Genomic DNA, 20,554 nt, shown 5'->3' with positions numbered 1-20,554 from the left:
TCGATTTGATGTGACTGTTATGCCATTCCCTGATTGCCATCAGTAAAGTGCGACAAATACAACGCATATGTGTGGACTTTACTTCCTTGGGATATAGAGGTCAATGCCGCCTGGAGGCTTCTGAGATTAAGTGGGGCACAATGGTGGAAGTGGAAGGTTTGGCCTCAGCAGAAGGGGCAGTCTTCTAAGAGGACAAGAGCGGGGAGTTGGGACTTGTGCTCTTGGTGCCAATTCTAGCCAATCACAGAGCCCCTCTTACAAAGTGGAAATAAGCTAACATCAGGCACATTTGCTGGTGTTCTGCCTTCACTAAAGGGCAAAGGCTATCTTGTGAAAGTATAAATGCTTCCTTGATGCCATACTGGGCTTTATAATAAGAAAGCCCAGCATTGACCCCCTCACTTTTCCACTGTGATTGAAAGTTCATGCGTCCCCACTCTGGCCCATGCAGCTGTGTTTTGAAAACACCAAAATAAAAAGAGATTAAATTACGTAGCGTAGAAACTCTTTTGGGTGGTATATATGACAGAACTATATGCAATATTACATATTTAACAAAAGAAAAACATTAATAAATGATCCCAGACTTAATAAATAAAGACACAATACAGTAAACCCCCATCATTGCAGGGGTTACGTTCCGGACCCAGCCGCGAAAAGTGAAATTCCGCGAAATAGAAAAACCGCGAAATAGAAAAACCCTATTAAAATGCACTAGAAACTAATTTAAACACATAAAAGATACTAAGAGACAGAGCAAGAGCTATGGAAACACAAAAATATTTCATTTTTAATGATTTATATAGTAAAATAACATTACAAAAAAAAAACGCGAATTACCGGGACCGCAAAAACTGAACCGCGATGGAGCGGGGGATTACTGTATACAACACTCTGTACTTTTTCTTAAAATCCCAGCTTTGAGCTAATTCTTCTCTCTTTAAAAAGGTCTCACAGGCAGTGTTTGACTGCAATACTCTTCAATCTTAGTACCTCTACTCTGCCACAAGATGTCCTCAGTTTTCCTAGTTGAATGATGCCCAGCATCACAGAATCCAGAAGACTGAGGACATACTGTGAGTGCAGGGCGTTATGAGCTCACCCCCTTATGGGGGGGGGGGGCATGGGAAGGTCCTAGGCACATATTAAACCCTTTGATCACCCCTGGTGTTAACCCATTCCCTGCCAGTGTCATTATTACAGTAACAGTGCATATTTTTAGCACTGATTACTGTAGTAATGTCACTGGTCCCCCCAAAAGTGTAAAAAATGTCAGTTAAGTGTCCGATCTGTCCGCCGCAATGTTGCAGTTACCCAGAGTTGGGCTGTAAGTACATTATGATAAAAAAGGGAAATATTAGTGATATGCAGGAGCTGATTTGAGAAGCAATGGGATGATAGTAAAAGAGGGCCCACATTTCTCCCTGATTGTGAACTGAAACTCCAAGGAAAGTCAAATCTGCCATAAAAGCAGTTTATTTGTTTTCCCCAGAAAATGCTGCCTGTCTTCTGGATCATTACATTCTAAGTCTCCAACCCAGATAAAGCAAAATCAAAACTCCTGAACTGCATGCTTGTTTCAGGTCAGGGCCACAGAAAGTACTAAAGCTGCCGAATCAACATTATAGCCAGGCAACTGGCATTTTCAGGAAGAAGTATTGTCCTCAGCAAAAGATTCCTATCACGCTACCAAAGTGGATTTTTTTTTTTTGGATTTAGACATAGTAACATTGTGTACAGGACATAATAAAAATGACATACCATCCACTCCTCCTGGTAGCTGTAAAGAAAACAAAAACAAAAAGGCATAAAGAGATGTATACTGAGATCATAATGTATATACTGTATGAGATTGCTGGGTAAAGAGAACCAGTCATGTAAAAATCCGAATATGCAGTCTAACAAGCAGGAGCCCAGCAGCCCCAGTCTCGGGCCCTCATTGGATAGATTGATAGCAGCAGGAGCCATTGCCCTGACAGTTCTGGAGGGACCAGGACTTTAGATATTCTTTCATTTTAAGTGCACTGACAATTCTTGCTGGAACTTACCGGAAGAGAAGATGTCAATGATGTGATGGTCAACCAGATGAGCCCGATATGAAGACTGTTCTCCATTGTCTGCTGCTCACAGGAACTAAACGTCAGAACTTTCTTCATGGCCTGTTCTTTTATAGCAGGGACTGGATATCGCTGCCAGCTACCAAGGTCCCGTTTATGATAAGATTAATTCATTAAGTTCCCAAATGTCCAGCCTGTGCTTGAGAAATACCTGGGAGACCTTGGTTTAAACAAACATCTCTGTGTCGCCCAGAGGTGTCCAATTTTTCAGACAACCGAATAGTCCAGACGGAAATTGTCTCCAAATTTCGGCATGGCATTGCAAATGATAAAAATCCTCTGTACTGACCCCTGCACTCTGCATTACATACTACAAACCTCTGTACTGACCCCTGCACCCTGCATTACATACTACATACCTCCGTACTGACCCCTGCACTCTGCATTACATACTACAAACCTCTGTACTGACCCCTGCACCCTGCATTACATACTACATACCTCCGTACTGACCCCTGCACTCTGCATTACATACTACATACCTCTGTACTGACCCCTGCACTCTGCATTATATACTACATACCTCCGTACTGACCCCTGCACTCTGCATTACATACTACAAACCTCTGTACTGACCCCTGCACTCTGCATTATATACTACATACCTCCGTACTGACCCCTGCACTCTGCATTACATACTACAAACCTCTGTACTGACCCCTGCACTCTGCATTATATACTACATACCTCCGTACTGACCCCTGCACTCTGCATTACATACTACAAACCTCTGTACTGACCCCTGCGCCCTGCATTACATACTACATACCTCTGTACTGACCCCTGCACTCTGCATTGCATACTACTTACCTCTGTACTGACCCCTGCACTCTGCATTACATACTACAACCCTCTGTACTGACCCCTGCACTCTGCATTGCATACTACTTACCTCTGTACTGACCCCTGCACTCTGCATTACATACTACATACCACTGTACCGACCCCTGCACTCTGCATTACATACTACAAACCTCTGTACTGACCCCTGCGCCCTGCATTACATACTACATACCTCTGTACTGACCCCTGCACTCTGCATTGCATACTACTTACCTCTGTACTGACCCCTGCACTCTGCATTACATACTACAACCCTCTGTACTGACCCCTGCACTCTGCATTGCATACTACTTACCTCTGTACTGACCCCTGCACTCTGCATTACATACTACATACCACTGTACCGACCCCTGCACTCTGCATTACATACTACAAACCTCTGTACTGACCCCTGCGCCCTGCATTACATACTACATACCTCTGTACTGACCCCTGCACTCTGCATTGCATACTACTTACCTCTGTACTGACCCCTGCACTCTGCATTACATACTACATACCACTGTACTGACCCCTGCACTCTGCATTACATACTACATACCACTGTACTGACCCCTGCACTCTGCATTACGTACTACAAACCTCTGTACTGACCCCTGCGCCCTGCATTACATACTACAAACCTCTGTACTGACCCCTGCACTCTGCATTGCATACTACTTACCTCTGTACTGACCCCTGCACTCTGCATTACGTACTACAAACCTCTGTACTGACCCCTGCGCCCTGCATTACATACTACATACCTCTGTACTGACCTCTGCACTCTGCATTACATACTACATACCTCTGTACTGACCCCTGCACCCTGCATTACATACTACAAACCTCTGTACTGACCCCTGCACTCTGCATTCCATACTACTTACCTCTGTACTGACCTCTGCACTCTGCATTACATACTACATACCTCTGTACTGACCCCTGCACCCTGCATTACATACTACAAACCTCTGTACTGACCCCTGCACTCTGCATTCCATACTACTTACCTCTGTACTGACCCCTGCACTCTGCATTACATACTACATACCTCTGTACTGACCCCTGCACTCTGCATTACATACTACAAACCTCTGTACTGACCCCTGCACTCTGCATTCCATACTACTTACCTCTGTACTGACCCCTGCACTCTGCATTACATACTACATACCTCTGTACTGACCCCTGCACTCTGCATTGCATACTACTTACCTCTGTACTGACCCCTTCACCCTGCATTACATACTACAAACCTCTGTACTGACCCCTGCACTCTGCATTGCATACTACTTACCTCTGTACTGACCCCTGCACTCTGCATTACATACTACAAACCTCTGTACTGACCCCTGCACCCTGCATTACATACTACATACCTCTGTACTGACCCATGCACCCTGCATTACATACTACATACCTCTGTACTGACCCCTGCACCCTGCATTACATACCTCTGTACTGACCCCTGCACCCTGCATTACATACTACAAACCTCTGTACTGACCCCTGCACTCTGCATTCCATACTACTTACCTCTGTACTGACCCCTGCACTCTGCATTACATACTACATACCTCTGTACTGACCCCTGCACTCTGCATTACATACTACAAACCTCTGTACTGACCCCTGCACTCTGCATTCCATACTACTTACCTCTGTACTGACCCCTGCACTCTGCATTACATACTACATACCTCTGTACTGACCCCTGCACTCTGCATTGCATACTACTTACCTCTGTACTGACCCCTTCACCCTGCATTACATACTACAAACCTCTGTACTGACCCCTGCACCCTGCATTACATACTACATACCTCTGTACTGACCCATGCACCCTGCATTACATACTACATACCTCTGTACTGACCCCTGCACTCTGCATTCCATACTACTTACCTCTGTACTGACCCCTGCACTCTGCATTACATACTACATACCTCTGTACTGACCCCTGCACTCTGCATTGCATACTACTTACCTCTGTACTGACCCCTTCACCCTGCATTACTTACTACATACCTCTGTACTGACCCCTGCACCCTGCATTACATACTACATACCTCTGTACTGACCCCTGCACCCTGCATTACATACTACATACCTCTGTACTGACCTCTGCACTCTGCATTATATACTACATACCTCTGTACTGACCCCTACGCCCTGCATTACATACTACATACCTCTGTACTGACCCCTACGCCCTGCATTACATACTACATACCTCTGTACTGACCCCTGCACCCTGCATTACATACTACATACCTCTCTACTGACCTCTGCACTCTGCATTATATACTACATACCTCTGTACTGACCCCTGCACCCTGCATTACATACTACAAACCTCTGTACTGACCCCTTCACCCTGCATTACATACTACATACCTCTGTACTGACCCCTGCACTCTGCATTACATACTACATACCTCTGTACTGACCCCTGCGCTCTGCATTATATACTACATACCTCTGTACTGACCTCTGTACTCTGCATTACATACTACATACCTCTGTACTGACCCATGCACCCTGCATTACATACTACATACCTCTGTACTGACCCCTTCACCCTGCATTACATACTACATACCTCTGTACTGACCCCTGCACTCTGCATTACATACTACATACCTCTGTACTGACCCCTTCACCCTGCATTACATACTACAAACCTCTGTACTGACCCCTGCACTCTGCATTACATACTACAAACCTCTGTACTGACCCCTGCACCCTGCATTACATACTACAAACCTCTGTACTGACCCCTGCACCCTGCATTACATACTACATACCTCTGTACTGACCACTGCACTCTGCATTATATCCTACATACCTCTGTACTGACCCCTGCATTCTGCATTACATACTACTTACCTCTGTACTGACCCCTTCACCCTGCATTACTTACTACATACCTCTGTACTGACCCCTGCACTCTGCATTACATACTACAAACCTCTGTACTGACCCCTGAACCCTGCATTACATACTACATACCTCTGTACTGACCTCTGCACCCTGCATTACATACTACATACCACTGTACTGACCTCTGCACTCTGCATTACATACTACATACCTCTGTACTGACCCCTGCACTCTGCATTACATACTACATACCTCTGTACTGACCCCTGAACCCTGCATTACATACTACATACCTCTGTACTGACCCCTGCACCCTGCATTACATACTACATACCTCTGTACTGACCTCTGCACTCTGCATTACATACTACATACCTCTGTACTGACCCCTGCACCCTGCATTACATACTACATACCTCTGTACTGACCTCTGCACTCTGCATTACATACTACATACCTCTGTACTGACCCCTGCACTCTGCATTACATACTACATACTTCTGTACTGACCCCTGCACTCTGCATTACATACTACAAACCTCTGAACTTAGTATTACTTACTCCTGACCTATGCACTCTGCTTTACCTACATTAATTTCTCTGGACTTTACATTACTTACACTGGGCATCTGCACTCTGTGTCACATACTACTGACCTCTGCACTCTGTGTCACATACTATTAACCTCTGTGTTCTATTTCACATACTACTGACCTCTGCATTCTGTGTCACATACTACTGACCTCTTTACTCTGTTTTACATACATTAATTTCTCTGAAGTTTACATTACTTACCCAGGGCCTCTGCACTCTGTGTCACATACTACTGGCCTCAGCACTCTGCATTATATACTACTGACCTTTGAACTCAGTGTTACTTCTGACCTCTGTGCTCTGCATTACATACTACTGACTCCTGAACTCTGTGTTACCTATTCCAGACCCCAGAACTCTGTATTACATACCACTGACCTCTAAACTCATTATTACATACTTCTGACCTCTGCACTGTGTTTTGCATACATTAATTCCTCCAAACTTAACATTACTTACACCAGACCTCTGCACTCTGTCACATACTAGTGACTTCTAAACTTTGTGTCACATACTACTGACCATGCTTTTCACTAAAGCTGATTTGGTAGAATACATTTATATTTTACGGTGGCATTTGTATTATTGTATTTTTCTAACCTTTCTTCAAACCTTCATTACTTTTTAACCACTTGCCATATATACTGCGGTAGGCTGGCTCAGCTGCGCGAATCACCGTACCTGTAGGCTGTACCTGAAGGCTCCTGAAGGGAAGTGCGCGCCCGCCCCCACTAGCAAGCGGGGATGCCGATCCACAGGGCCAGCAGCACCAATTGCCGCCGGGCACCCGCAATTGCTCCCCACTGAGAGTGAAGGACGGTCGGCTGTTGTAAACACAGCTGACCGTTCTTCTCTCTGAAATGATCACAGAGTGCCTGTGATCCTTCTATACACAGGTCTCTATGATCATTTCACAAGCCCATCCCCTATACAGATGGAAAACACCCCCTAAGCTCACACTTAACCCTTTGATCACCCCTGGGTTAACCCCTTCACTGCCAGTGTCATTAGTACAGTAACAGTGCATATTTTTAGCACTAATTACTGTAGTAATGCCACTGGTCCTCCCAAAAGTGTCAAAAATGTCAGTTAGGGGTCCGATCTGTCCGCCACAATGTCGCAGTCCTGCTAAAAATAGCAGATCACCGCCATTACTTGTAAAAAACAAAGATAATAAAAATTACATAAATCTTTCCCTTAGTTTGTAGACACGATAACTTTTGCGCAAACCAATCAAAATATACTTATTGGGATTTTCTTTTAACAAAAATATGTAGCAGAAAACAAATTGGCCTAAAAGGATGAAAAAAATAGATTTTCAATTTTGTTTTTTTTTTTTAATTGGGAATAGAATATAGCAGAAAGTGAAAGATATTGTTTTTTTTTTTTTTTTTTTTTTTCAGAATCGTCGCTCATTTTTTGTTTATAGCGCAAAAAATAAGAATACAACTTGGTTTAAAATGATGAAAAATTTTTTTCCTTTTTCATGGGGAATGAAAGTGAAATATAATGCTTTCTTTTCAGAATTGTCGCTCATTTTTTGTTTATAGCGCAAAAAATAAAAATCGCACAGGTGATCAAATACCACCAAAAGAAAGCTCTATTTGTGGGGGGGGGGGGGAAGGACATCATTTATATTTGGGCACAGCGTCGCACAACCGCGCAATTGTCTGTTAAAATAACGCAGTGCCAAATCGCAAAAAAAAAATGGCCTGGTCAGGGAGGGGGCAAATCCTTCCGGTCCAGAAGTGGTTAATGTGGCTTTGCTAGGTTAAAGCACCCCGAATGCTGCACCCCGTTGATCTTTCATTTCTTCCATGTTGTTCAGGTCGATCTCCGCCTCTCCAGGGTTGCCTTCCCCTACTTTAAAATGAAGGTACTTTCCCTTTAATGAGACATTTCTCTTATATAAAGGCCTCTCGGTAAAATTCAGAGTGCGTTTCCTGCTGCGGTCTCTCACTCTCTGCCCGGAGGAGGAAGAAAGGGCCAAAAATGGAACGATTCGGAGGCTCAGAAGACACATCATCTCACTTAGCGACTGCAGGCGGCTTTCTGTGCCGGCCAGAGGCTGCAGAACTTTCTGTTTTGTTTTCCGTTCTCTAAAATGAAAGAAGTAAGGCCTGGAACTCTCCGATAAAAAAACCCCCGGAATCCCCCGGAATCGAACAAACACGCATCACCGATTTCCCCTCTGGGCTTCCCCTGCCAACCAGGTCCAGGGGGGCTTTTCACTCTTCAGATCATTTACTGGATATTCAGATTCATATCCTCAGAACATCGTCCACGTCAGGAGTCCTTTATAAAATCTCTGGAACCAATTTATGGAATTTTCTGGCTGCAAATAAAAAGATGAGAAGATTTTCCAGTTGGGGATACTCAGCTCGGATGGATGGATAGTTAAAGAGTCTTCGCTATGCCTGGCAGGTCCACGGGTCATTTGCTACAGGGGGTGGTGGGGTTACTGGGTACGATCACCCTAATGGTTTCAGTCCTCACCTCTCAGTGGTACAACGATAGAGGATTGTGGGATGAAGCGACGGATAAAGCGAAAGCCACCAATCAGACGGCCCTTTTACAAAACAGCCGAGGTAAGCAGAACCGGCGAAATCTTTAATTAGACACATTTTGTCATTTCTAACCACTTCCATACCGGGGGGCCTATTCTGGCATTCCTCTCCTACATGAAAAAATTATCATTTTGCTAGAAAATTACTCAGAACCCCCAAACATTATCCTAGGGCAGTGATGGTGAACCTTGACACCCCAGATGTTTCAGAACTACATTTCCCATGATGCCCATGCACTCTGCAGTGTAGTTAAGCATCATGGGAAATGTAGTTCTGAAACATCTGGGGTGCCAAGGTTCACCATCACTGCCCTAGGGAATAAAATGGCGGTCGTTGTAACTTATTATGTCACACGGTATTTCCGCAGCAATTTTTCAAACGCCTTTTTTTTTTTTTGGAGAACAAAAAAAAACTTTCATGAATTAAACAGTAAAGTTAGCCAAATTGTTCTGTTTAATTTGAAAAATGATGTTATGACGAGTAAATAGTAAATAGATACCTAACATTTTACGCTTTAAAATTGGGCACACTCATGGCATGGCGCCAAACTTCAGTACTTAAAAATCTCCATAGGCGGCGCTTTAACCACTTTTTTAGCAGAGACCCTAGGGAATAAAATGGCGGTCGTTGTAACTTATTATGTCACTTGGTATTTGCGCAGCAATTTTTCAAACGCCTTTTTTTTTTTTTTTGGAGAACAAAAAAAAACTTTCATGAATTAAACAGTAAAGTTAGCCAAATTGTTCTGTTTAATTTGAAAAATGATGTTATGACGAGTAAATAGTAAATAGATACCTAACATTTTTCGCTTTAAAATTGCGCACACTCATGGCATGGCGCCAAACTTCAGTACTTAAACATCTCTATAGGTGGCGCTTTGACCACTTCCATACCGGGCCATTTCTGGCATTCCTCTCCTACATGAAAAAATTATCATTTTGCTCGAAAAATTACTCAGAACCCCCAAACATTATCCTAGGGCAGTGATGGCGAACCTTGACACCCCAGATGTTTTGGAACTACATTTCCCATGATGCCCATGCACTCTGCAGTGTAGTTAAGCATCATGGGAAATGTAGTTCTGAAACATCTGGGGTGCCAAGGTTCACCATCACTGCCCTAGGGAATAAAATGGCGGTCGTTGTAACTTATTATGTCACACGGTATTTCCGCAGCAATTTTTAAAACGCCTTTTTTTTTGGAGAAAAAAAAAAACTTTCATGAATTAAACAGTAAAGTTAGCCAAATTTTTTTGTATAATGTGAAAGATAATGTTACGCCGAGTAAATAGATACCTAGCATGTCACGCTTTAAAATTGCGCACACTCATGGCATGGCGCCAAACTTCAGTACTTAAAAATCTCCATAGGTGGCGCTTTGACCACTTTCATACTGGGCCATTTCTGGCACTCTGCTCCTACATGTAAAAATCATCATTATTATGCTAAAAAATTACTCAGAACCCCCAAACATTATATATATTTTTAGCAGAGACCCTAGGGAATAAAATGGCGGTCGTTGTAACTTTTTATGTCACAAGGTATTTGCGCTGCAATTTTTCAAATGCCTTCTTTTTGGAAAAAAAAATTATTTAACCACTTCTGGACCAGAAGGATATATATTTTTTTTCTTTTAAAGAATCTTTATTTAGTTTAACAGATAAACACAAAGAAGAAAACAACGAAACTGAAGGGTATAAATTAGGATGAGGCCAAATAGCGCCACACCTCAGAGGGTACAGTATTGCAGTTCATAACTCTATGCAAACATTAGGCCGGTAACATGACAAAATCAGTACAGGACTGAGGGCAGGATGCCGGTAGCCATAAACCAGGGGTAGCTATGGACAGCCACAGGCGACCGGAAGGATTTTCCCCCCTTAATGACCAGGCCATATTTTGCGATTCAGCACTGCGTTACTTTAAAGAGGTTGTAAACCTCCGAATTTTTTTTTTTTAAAAAACCAACACCTGAAAGAAAAACACATAATGAGCTAGTATGCATCGCACCTCTGGAGAGGGAGAAAGGCAGGCGGCTGATGTAAACAAAGCCGTCTATCATTCTCCCTGGTGTAACTACAGAGATCATACGATCCTGCTATGTAGGATCGTATGTCTCTGTAGTTACATCACTAGCCACACCCCCCCCCCACAGTTAGAAACACGCCCCTAGGGATACATTTAACCCACTGATCACCAATAAAGTTAACCCCTTCCCTGCCAGTGTCATTTTTACAGTAACAGTGCATATGTATAGCACTGATTACTGCAGTAATGTCACTGGTAACCCCAAAAGTGTCAAAAATGTCAGTCAAGGGTTCGATCTGTCCGCCGCAATGTCGCAGTCCCGCAAAAAAAAAAATCGCAGATCGCCGCCATTACTAGTTAAAAAAAATAAAATAATAAAAATGACAAAAATCTTTCCCGCAGTTAGTAAACGCAATAAGTGTTGCGCAAACCAATCAAAATACACTTATTGCGATTTTTTTTACCACAAATATGTAGTAGAAAACAAATTGGCCTAAAATGTTAAAAAACTTAGATTTTTACATTTTTTGGGGGGGAATTTCATGTAAAAAATTTGAAAAATATTGTTTTTTTTTTTTTCAAAATTGTCGCTCTTTTTTTGTTTATAGCGCAAAAAATAAAAATCGCACAGGTGATCAAATACCACCAAAAGAAAGCTCTGTTTGTGGGAAAAAGGAACATCAATTTTGTTTAGGTAAAGCGTCGCATGACCGCGCAATTGTCCGTTAAATTCACGCAGTGCCGAATCGCAAAATAGGGCCTGGTCTTTGAGCAGCCAAATCCTCCGGGGCTTAAGTGGTTAATCTGTACATCTAAAGGCCCGTACACACGCGCCGATTCTCGGCCGAACGATCAGCCGTCTTTTGTCCAGGGCTGTCGTGTCTGTTGAAAAGTGCTAAACAACAGCCGACTGCAGAAGTGATGTCATGTGATGGTTAACTTTTCCTGTGTTTTTTCTTCTCCGAGCATGCCCAGTCTTGCAAATCTGCTGTTTGTCGGCCGAATTCTGTACTGACTGGCGAACAATCGGCCGTTCTGGTGTTGGCCAACAAAAATTTTAAAGCATGCACACCAGATTCTGTTCGGCCGAAAAGTCGCAGTCGGTTGTCGGGAGCATCATATTAACAAGCCGACAATCGGCCGATCGCACGGTGGCCGAATATTTACGGCCGACAATCGCTACGTGTCGGGCCTTTACACTCCCCTCCCCTGCAGACAGACAAGGCTGATGTCTACTGTGCCTCCTGTGCCCCTACATCCAGAGAGGGGGGGCGCTCTATTACAGGAGGTGTGTTAGTGGCCAGATCACCAGGTGAAAACAGAGGGAAAAAAGCCTATAAAAGAAAACGAATGCAGCCACCGCATCTAATGATTGGTAATCTGCAATATGTGACATTTTTAATTTTGGGTTTAATACGGCTTTATGAAATGCATATACAGTATATATGACTTTGCTTTTCTTGTTACAGTTCATGGAGCTCAGATGTTCTTCGCTGGACTATCCTTCATCATGGCTGCCGCTGGTTCCTGCATCTGCTTGGTTTACTTGTTTTGTCTGAGGCCACCGAGACACCCCCATCACACCCTCCGCATGCCGAAACCGGGAAGCCTTCTCCTGGCCGTGCTTCCTCCTACCGGTGAGCAGAACTTCTCCTGTATTATTGTCTGCAGGCCAGCAGTGAGGATCTTCACCTAGAACCCATCCCAATCACACACCGCCATTGTTGGAGACGCACAGCCATAGCTCCCAACTGTCCCGGATTTAGAGGGACTGTCCCTGATTTGGAACAAAGTCCCTCTTTCCTCCTCATTTGTCCCTCATTTTGGTCTGATCTATATACATAGTTGCCAACATTTGAAAAAAAATTCCAGGAACACTTTGCTGCACAGCGATCAATTACTTACCACACCCACTTCCCTGAAGCTCCACCCACTCCACATAATTAATCCCCGCCTACTTATCATCAGATTATAGGGTCTACTCAATAAAGAGAGAATTACAGGAAATTGAAAAGGGAATTTTAAACTTGAGTCCAAAGTAGCAGAGTTGGAATAATTCTCCCATTCAGCTGCACTACTTCTGCCTAAAGTTTAAAATTCTCATCACAATTCCCTGCAATTCTAAAGTGTGAAATGTGCTCAGGTGTGACCATAGAAAAAATGTAATATGGAAATATAAATAAAGTTCAAAGTGTAAATAAGAACATTGCCGGGACGATGTAAATTACCCGGGACAGGCTCCCATTTGTCGGGACTGTCCCGGCAAAAACGGGACAGTTGGCAAGTATGTATATAGTTGTATATAAAATGCACTTCTTACCGATCAAAAAGTATTTCCCAGTGCTAAACCTTTCATCCAATTTCTAAATCGCTGCATTTGTAAATGTTAAAAGCCAAAATAAAGGAATAATAGCGGTAAAGAAAGCATTTCTGGGTTCAACTAATCTTCTTTTTTTGTATAATACTTCTTTATCCAGTTAATGACCGCTTGCCGCAGTTATACTGCGGCAGGCAGCCCCTCCTGGGCGAACCAACGTAGGTATACGTCAGTCGCGCGCCTGCAGTTAGGGGGTGAGTGCGCGCCGCCGGCCCCCCACTCGGCAGCAGGGACTCCGATGCACGGGGCAGGCGGCTCTGATTGCTGCCTGACACCCGCGATCGTTCCCCGCTGAGAGAGAAGAACGTTCGGCTGTTGTAAACACAGCTTACCACTCTTCTCTCTGGAATGATCAGAGCGCCTGTGATCCTTCTATATAGGATCACATGAAGTGGTTAAAGTGCCACCTATGGAGATTTTTAAGTACTGAAGTTTGGCACCATTCCACGAGTGTGCGCAATTTTAAAGCGTGACATGTTACGTATAAATTTACTTGTCATAACATCATCTTTCACATTATACAAATAAATTTGGCTAACTTTACTGTTTTTTTTTAATTCATGAAAGTCCCCCCCCCCCCCCCAAAAAAAAGGCGTTTGAAAAATTGCTGCACAAATACTGTGTGACATAAAAAGTTACAACGACCGCCATTTTATTCCCTAGGGTCTCTGCTAAAAACATATATAATGTTTGGGGGTTCTGAGTAATTTTCTAGCAAAATAATGATGATTTTTACATGTAGGAGCGGAGTGCCAGAAATCTCTCTGGAATGATCACAGAGCGCCTGTGATCCTTCCATATAGGATCACATGTCTCTATGGTTATTTCACAAGCCCATCCGCCATACAGTTAGAATCACTCCCCTAGGCTTACAGTTAACCCTTTGATCACCCCTGGGTTAACCCCTTCCCTGCCAGTGTCATTATTACAGTAACAGTGCATATTTATAGCACTGATTACTGCAGTAATGTCACTGGTACCCCCAAAAGTGTAAAAAAAAGGCAGTTAGGGGTCCGATCTGTCCGCCGCAATGTCGCAGTCCCGCAAAAAATCGCAGATCGCCGCCATTACTAGTAAAAAAAAAAAAAAAAATAAAAATGACATAAATCTTTCCCATAGTTAGTAGACGCGATAACTTTTGCACAAACTAATCAAAATACAATTATTGCGATTTTTTTTTTTTTTTTGCCAAAAATATGTAGCAGAAAACAAATTGGCCTAAAATGTTAAAAAATTTAGATTTTTCATTTTTTTTTTTTTTTTTGGGAATGTTATAAAGCAAAAAGTAAAAAATAATGTTTTTTTTTTTTTTTCCAAAATTGTCGCTTTTTTTTTGTTTATAGCACAGCAAATAAAAATCGCACAGGTGATCAAATACCACCAAAAGAAAGCTCTATTTGTGGGGAAAAAAGGACATCAATTTTATTTAGGTACAGCGTTGCACGACCGCGCAATTGTCTGTTAAAGTAAGGCAGTGCCGAATCACAAAAAATGGCCTGGTCATTAAGGGGGCAAATCCTTCCGGTCCAGAAGTGGTTAAGAGGGTGTGACAGGGGGTGTGTCCTATGCTTACATACTTTTTCTAATAGGTTTCCCTCGTTGGGAGGTGTGCACACAGCGCCCTCTTCCTTCTGCATACAACCTCAAACACTTTTGCAATTCATACTACAAGCTTGTTACCTAACAAATAGAAAGTGACCGGCATTGCGTCATATGTCCAATAGAACCCCCATTGTGTCATACACTATATTGTCAAAAGTATTGGGACGCTTGCCTTTACACACACATGAGCTTTAAAGAGGAAGTAAACTCTTCCTGTTTTTTTTTCCTCTGCAAAGTAAATGCATAATGTGCTAGTATGAGCCGCAGGTCACGGCACTGAAGAAAGGGCAAGGTAAAGGTATAGGCAAGGTAGGTATAGGTAACATTTTTCAACCACTTTAATAGCATCCCAGCCTTAGTCCGTAGGTTTCAATATTGAGTTGGCCCACCCTTTGTAGCTATAACAGCTTCAACTCTTCTGGGAAGGCCGTCCACAAGGTTTAGGAGTGTGTCTATGGGAATGTTTGACCATTCTTCCAGAAGTGTATTTGTGAGGTCAGGCACTAATGTTGGAGAGAAGGACTGGCTTGCAGTCTCCGCTGTAATTCATCCCAAAGGTGTTCTATGAGGTTGAGGTCAGGACTCTGTGCAGGTCAGTCAAGTTCCTCCACTCCAAACTCGCTCATCCATGTCTTTATGAACCTTGCTTTGTGCACTGGTGTGCAGTAATGTTGGAACAGGAAGGATCCATCCCCAAACTCTTCCCATAAAGTTGGGAGCATGAAATTGTCCAAAATGTCTTGGTATGCTGGCGCCTTAAGAGTTCCCTTCACTGGAACTAAGGAGCAAAGCCCAACCCCTGAAAAACAACCCAACTCCACCAAATGATTTGGACCAGTGCACAAAGCAAGGTCCATAAAGACATGGATGAGAGAGTTTGGGGTGGGGGAACTTGACTGTCCTGCACAGAGTCCTGACCTCAACCTGATAGAACACCTTTAGGTGCGGCACGCCTCATGCTGTGTCGCCTGAGCGCTACAGCAAGCCATGCTATGTAAGGGCCTCCAGTATCGCTGAAATCCCCATAGGAAAGCATTGACTAATGCTTACCTATGGGGAGGGTCTAATGCGCGTGCGTGGCCATTGCCGCACATGTGCATTAGGTCTCCCCTGCCAGCTGACGTTGGCAGAGGAGAAGAGTAGGCGGAGCCTGACCCAGTGCCGAGATAAGTCACTGAAGGGGTTTTAACCCCTTCAGCAACTTGGGATGGGGGGTGGGAGAGCATATGGGGGGAGCAGCAATTTTTATTTTGCCTGAGGCAGCAAAAAATCCTTGCAACGGCCCTGCTGCCCTGTGTGTCCATTCACACACAGAGCTGCAGCTCAGCCCCGTCCCCTCTCTCTCCTCATTGGCTCACTTGCTGTGATTGACAGCAGCGGGTGCCAATGGTTGAAGAGGGAGAGATCCAGCAGAGCACAGCACTGGAGAAAGATTAGTACAGTGACAGTGCATATTTTTAGCACTGATCACTGTATTAGTGTCACTGGTTCCCACAAAGTGTCAGTTAGTGTCCGATTAGTCTGCTGCAGTATCGCAGTCCTGCTATAAGTCTTTGATCACCACCATTACTAGTATAAAAAATAAATAAATTCAAAAAATAAAAACTCCAGTATAAATCACATAGCTTGTAGACGCTATAACGATCGCGTAAACCAATCAAAATATGCTTAGTGAGATTTTTTTTTTTTTTTTACCAAAAATCTGTAGCAGAATACGTATTTGCCTAAAGTTATAAAAAAAATAGATTTTTTGAATGTTTTTATTAGATATGTTTTATAGCAGAAAGAAAAAAATATTTCAAATTTTTCAAAATTTTTTGGCTTTTTTCATTTATAGTGCAAAAAATTTAAAAGACACGCAGTGGTGATCATTTATCACCAAAAGAAAGCTCTATTTGTGGGGGGGGGGGGGGGGGACACATACATTTAATTTCTGTACAGTGTTGCATGATTGCACAATTGTCAGTTAACCACTTGCCGACCGCCGCACGACTATCTACGTCGGCGGTCAGCCCCTCACAGGCAAACTAACGTAGGGCTACGTTGCTTGCTTGTGAGGGTCTAGGGAGCGAGCGCGCGCCGCCGGAGGTGCGCTCCCGCGTGGTCACGGACCCCCCCGCGCGTGTGACCAGCGGACCCGATGTCCGCCGGCCACTCGGCGATCGGCGGGGGAGAGGGAGAATGTCAGGCAGCTTGTGTAAACAAACCACCTGTCATTCTCCTCGCTGTAAAGACACTGATCACATGGATCTACTATGTAGATCCATTGATCAGTGTCCTTACAGCTCAAGCCACAGCCAATCACAGTAGAAAGCACGCCCCTGGGGACACACACAGCCCCTCCCTCCCAAATAAAGTTAACCCCTTCACTACCAGTGTATTTTTACAGTAACAGTGCATATATATAGCACTGATTACTGTAGAAATGTCACTGGTAACCCCAAAAGTGTCAAAAATGTCAGTCAAGGGTCCGATCTGTCCGCCGCAATGTCGCAGTACCGCAAAAAAAATCGCAGATCGCCGCCATTACGCGTTAAAAAAAAAAACAACAAAAATGACAAAAATCTTTCCCTTTGTTAGTAAACGCGATAACTTTTGCGCAAACCAATCAAAATACGCTTTTTGCGGTTTTTTTTTACCAAACATAGGTAGCATAAAACAAATTGGCCGAAAATGTTAAAAAATTTTGATTTTTACATTTTTTTTTGGGGGAATTTCATATAAAAAAATGTGAAAAATATTGCTATTTTTGCAAAATTGACGCTCTTTTTTTGTTTATAGCGCATGATCAAAAAATCGCAGAGGTGATCAAATACCACCAAAAGAAAGCTCTGTTTGTGGGAAAAAAAGGACGCCAAATTCGTTTAGGTACAGTGTCGCACGACCGCGCAATTGTCCGTTAAAGTCACGCAGTGCCGAATCGCAAAATACCCCCTGGTCGGAATGGGGGTAAAATCTTCCGGGGCTTAAGTGGTTAAAGTAACGCAGTGCCATGTCGCAAAAAATGGCCTGGTCATAAAGGGGGGGTAAATCTTCCCGGGAACAAGTAGTTAAGAAGTGGAGGGGCACAATGAGCCAGGAAATGCATTATCTGCTTCCTGAATACTCAGACATGGCGGCTCCAGAGTACGGTTATCCAGCAAATATCCATCAGCTCCAGTGGTGGCGTCACTATGGGGGGGGGGGGGGGTTGACACCATCAACTCGGAACTGATATCTGACCGTAAGAGCCCAATCGGGGTGGTGTTGGGGGTGACACCAGAATGCCCAATGCCTGGGGGGGGGGGGGGGGGGTGACACCAGAGAACCCCAAGGGAGGTTGTGTTGGGGGTGACACCATGTTTTACCACTCCAGGTGACACCAAGTAAGACCACTGATCAGCTCTCCTGCCACCCACAGGGCTGCTGTTAGAAATCACGGGGCCCCGTACAGCCTACCTGGCAGGCCCCCCCCCTGAATTTATCAAGACAATATTTTTGCTAAAAATACACTGAAATCAATATTAGCGGACACAAACATAACACAGAATTTAGGCTAAAGCCCCGTACACACGTACCGATTGTCGGCCGTAAATATTCGGCTGCCGAACGATCGGCCGATTGTCGGCTTGTTAGTATGATGCTTCCGACAACCTACAGCGACTTTTTGGCCGAACAGAATCGGGTGTGCAGGCTATAAAATTTTTGTTGGCCGTCACCAGAACGGCCGATTGTTCGCCAGTCAGTACAGATTTCGGCCGACAGACAGCAGATTAGCAAGACTGGGCATGCTCAGAAAAGAAAAAAGACACGGAAAGATAACCATCACATGACATCACTTCTGCAGTCGGCTGTTGTTGGCCGAGAAAATTTGTGTGCAGTCTTTTGCAGTTTTCAACAGACACGACAGCCCTGGACAAAAGACGGCCGATCGTTCGGCTGACATTCAGTACGTGTGTACGGGGCTTACGTTTCCTTGTAGGCGTTTTGGGGAGTTTTTCAGCTCTAGGATCAGCTCAAAAAATGCCCAACAAGACAAATCCTATTCATTTTAATGGCCCCTGTTCACATCTGAGCGTTCTGACACCTTGAGCAAAACGCCCCGATGCTCCAAAAAGCATATGAGCTTCTTTTTGGGCAGATTACAGGCGTTTTTGTTAGATGTCAATGCCTGCCTCCAAACACCTGCAAAAAACGCCTATATAAAATAGCAATGCCTTTTTTTAATGTTAACAATATTTATAATTAATTATTTTATTTTACAATTTTTTTAAATTATTTATTACAATGTTTAATGAATATTTTTTTTTACATTTTTTTTTTTTTCAAGAGGACAGGGAAGCCTGCAGGGGGGGGCATTAAAGTGTAAAGGGGGCACACTGGGAGGGGGGGGGGTCAGAAGCAGGCAGAACAGGAAGGGGGATCAGTGTCAAGGAAGCAATTACAGGAATGATGCTCTGTGTCTGTGCCTCTCCCCGCAGCAGCTGAAAACTGTCAGGAGGGGGGAGAAACTGCTGCAGAGAGCCGCACAGGGCTTCCTACTGTAATTGCCCCTCCACCCGACCGTACCGATTTTCCCATGCTGTTGGGGCCCCCCTGTGTGCCCCCCCCCCCTTTATCAGCGGCCCTGGCCACATGTCACATGATGCTGTGCAGTCCTGCAGGTCTCTGATTTGATGAATTTTGCTCTTTTATTTGCAGGGTTCTTCTTCTCCGTGGCCTGGACCATCTTCACGTGGCAGCACCGGGAGGCCATAACGGCTAATTGGACTAGATTGGGATTCTCCTATTGGCTGGGGGGTTTAGCGTGGACGGCACTGCTGCTCTTACTTCCTATCCTGTACCTGATGGAGGAATGGGCGCTCCTGGCGAGTCACAAACCCCTCCTCCTCTGACCCAAGAGATCTCAGAGGTCAGATGATAGAAACTTTTCTCCTTTCCTATGACTCCCTGTCCCAGTGATGGGTGTCGGACCACCTGGAAACCTCCATGTTACATATTCATGTCCCTGGCTGTCCTTTAATGAGGATCATTTGTATGTTCTGCTCATAGACTCTGCTGGAAACTGTTAAAGCCGGAGTGCTTGTGTTCTCCTTTCCCCCTCAACAATACGCTAATGTCATTTTTTCTAAATAAACATTACATACCTTCAATTATAGATCACTGGCTCTCTGTGCTTCTCTGTGCAATGCAGGCAGATCACGGCTGGTGGGAGGGGCCAACAGGATGCTGTACAGAGCTTCCTGAAAACATCCCAGCACTCCACCTCAGTACTCCTCTCAAGAGTCCTCATGCAAGTATGCAGCCTGCTGAGATATTTGCAGTGTGCGCCTAGTTTACAAGGGAAGAGGTCACATTGCTCATGTCTCCGACTCTGATTGGACCATCAGGATTTTACAGTATCTCAGACATAGGTGTGCGCAGCCTATTGCATTAGGGTGTGCACCCCTAAGTTCAAACACACGTGCTTGTGTATATACATATGTATATATATATATATATATATATATATATATATATATATGTACCCTTTATAAATATACAAAGTATGTAAACAAATATTTTAAAGCATTTCTTAACCAC

At 43.9% G+C, this 20,554-nt stretch overlaps 2 protein-coding genes across 2 annotated transcripts in view; one reads left to right on the top strand and one right to left on the bottom strand.

Annotated features, from left to right (window-relative positions):
• LOC309566063 (astacin-like metalloendopeptidase) overlaps window positions 1–2,209 on the bottom strand; it is a 54,112-nt gene extending 51,903 nt beyond the window's left edge. Inside the window, exons 1-2 of the mRNA XM_082271088.1 lie at window positions 2,049–2,209; window positions 1,762–1,780 (exon numbers count right to left, since the gene is read on the bottom strand). Of these exons, the coding sequence (XP_082127214.1) occupies window positions 1,762–1,780; window positions 2,049–2,156 (127 nt within the window). The 5' untranslated portion in view covers window positions 2,157–2,209. The remainder of the gene's footprint in view (window positions 1–1,761; window positions 1,781–2,048) is intronic.
• Window positions 2,210–8,449: 6,240 nt separating this feature from the next.
• Window positions 8,450–19,875, top strand: LOC309565139 (uncharacterized protein). The gene is made up of 3 exons (XM_082269925.1): window positions 8,450–9,007; window positions 12,483–12,650; window positions 19,673–19,875. The coding sequence occupies exons 1-3, from the start codon at window positions 8,833–8,835 to the stop codon at window positions 19,864–19,866; spliced, it is 537 nt and encodes a 178-aa protein (XP_082126051.1). The 5' UTR covers window positions 8,450–8,832; the 3' UTR covers window positions 19,867–19,875.
• Window positions 19,876–20,554: the final 679 nt, after the last annotated feature.

Source organism: Pelophylax lessonae, assembly GCF_965119305.1.
Source record: "Pelophylax lessonae genome assembly, chromosome: 10".
Lineage (NCBI taxonomy): Eukaryota > Metazoa > Chordata > Amphibia > Anura > Ranidae > Pelophylax > Pelophylax lessonae.
Note: the sequence above shows the minus strand (reverse complement) of the source record. Positions and strands in the feature narration are given on the sequence as shown.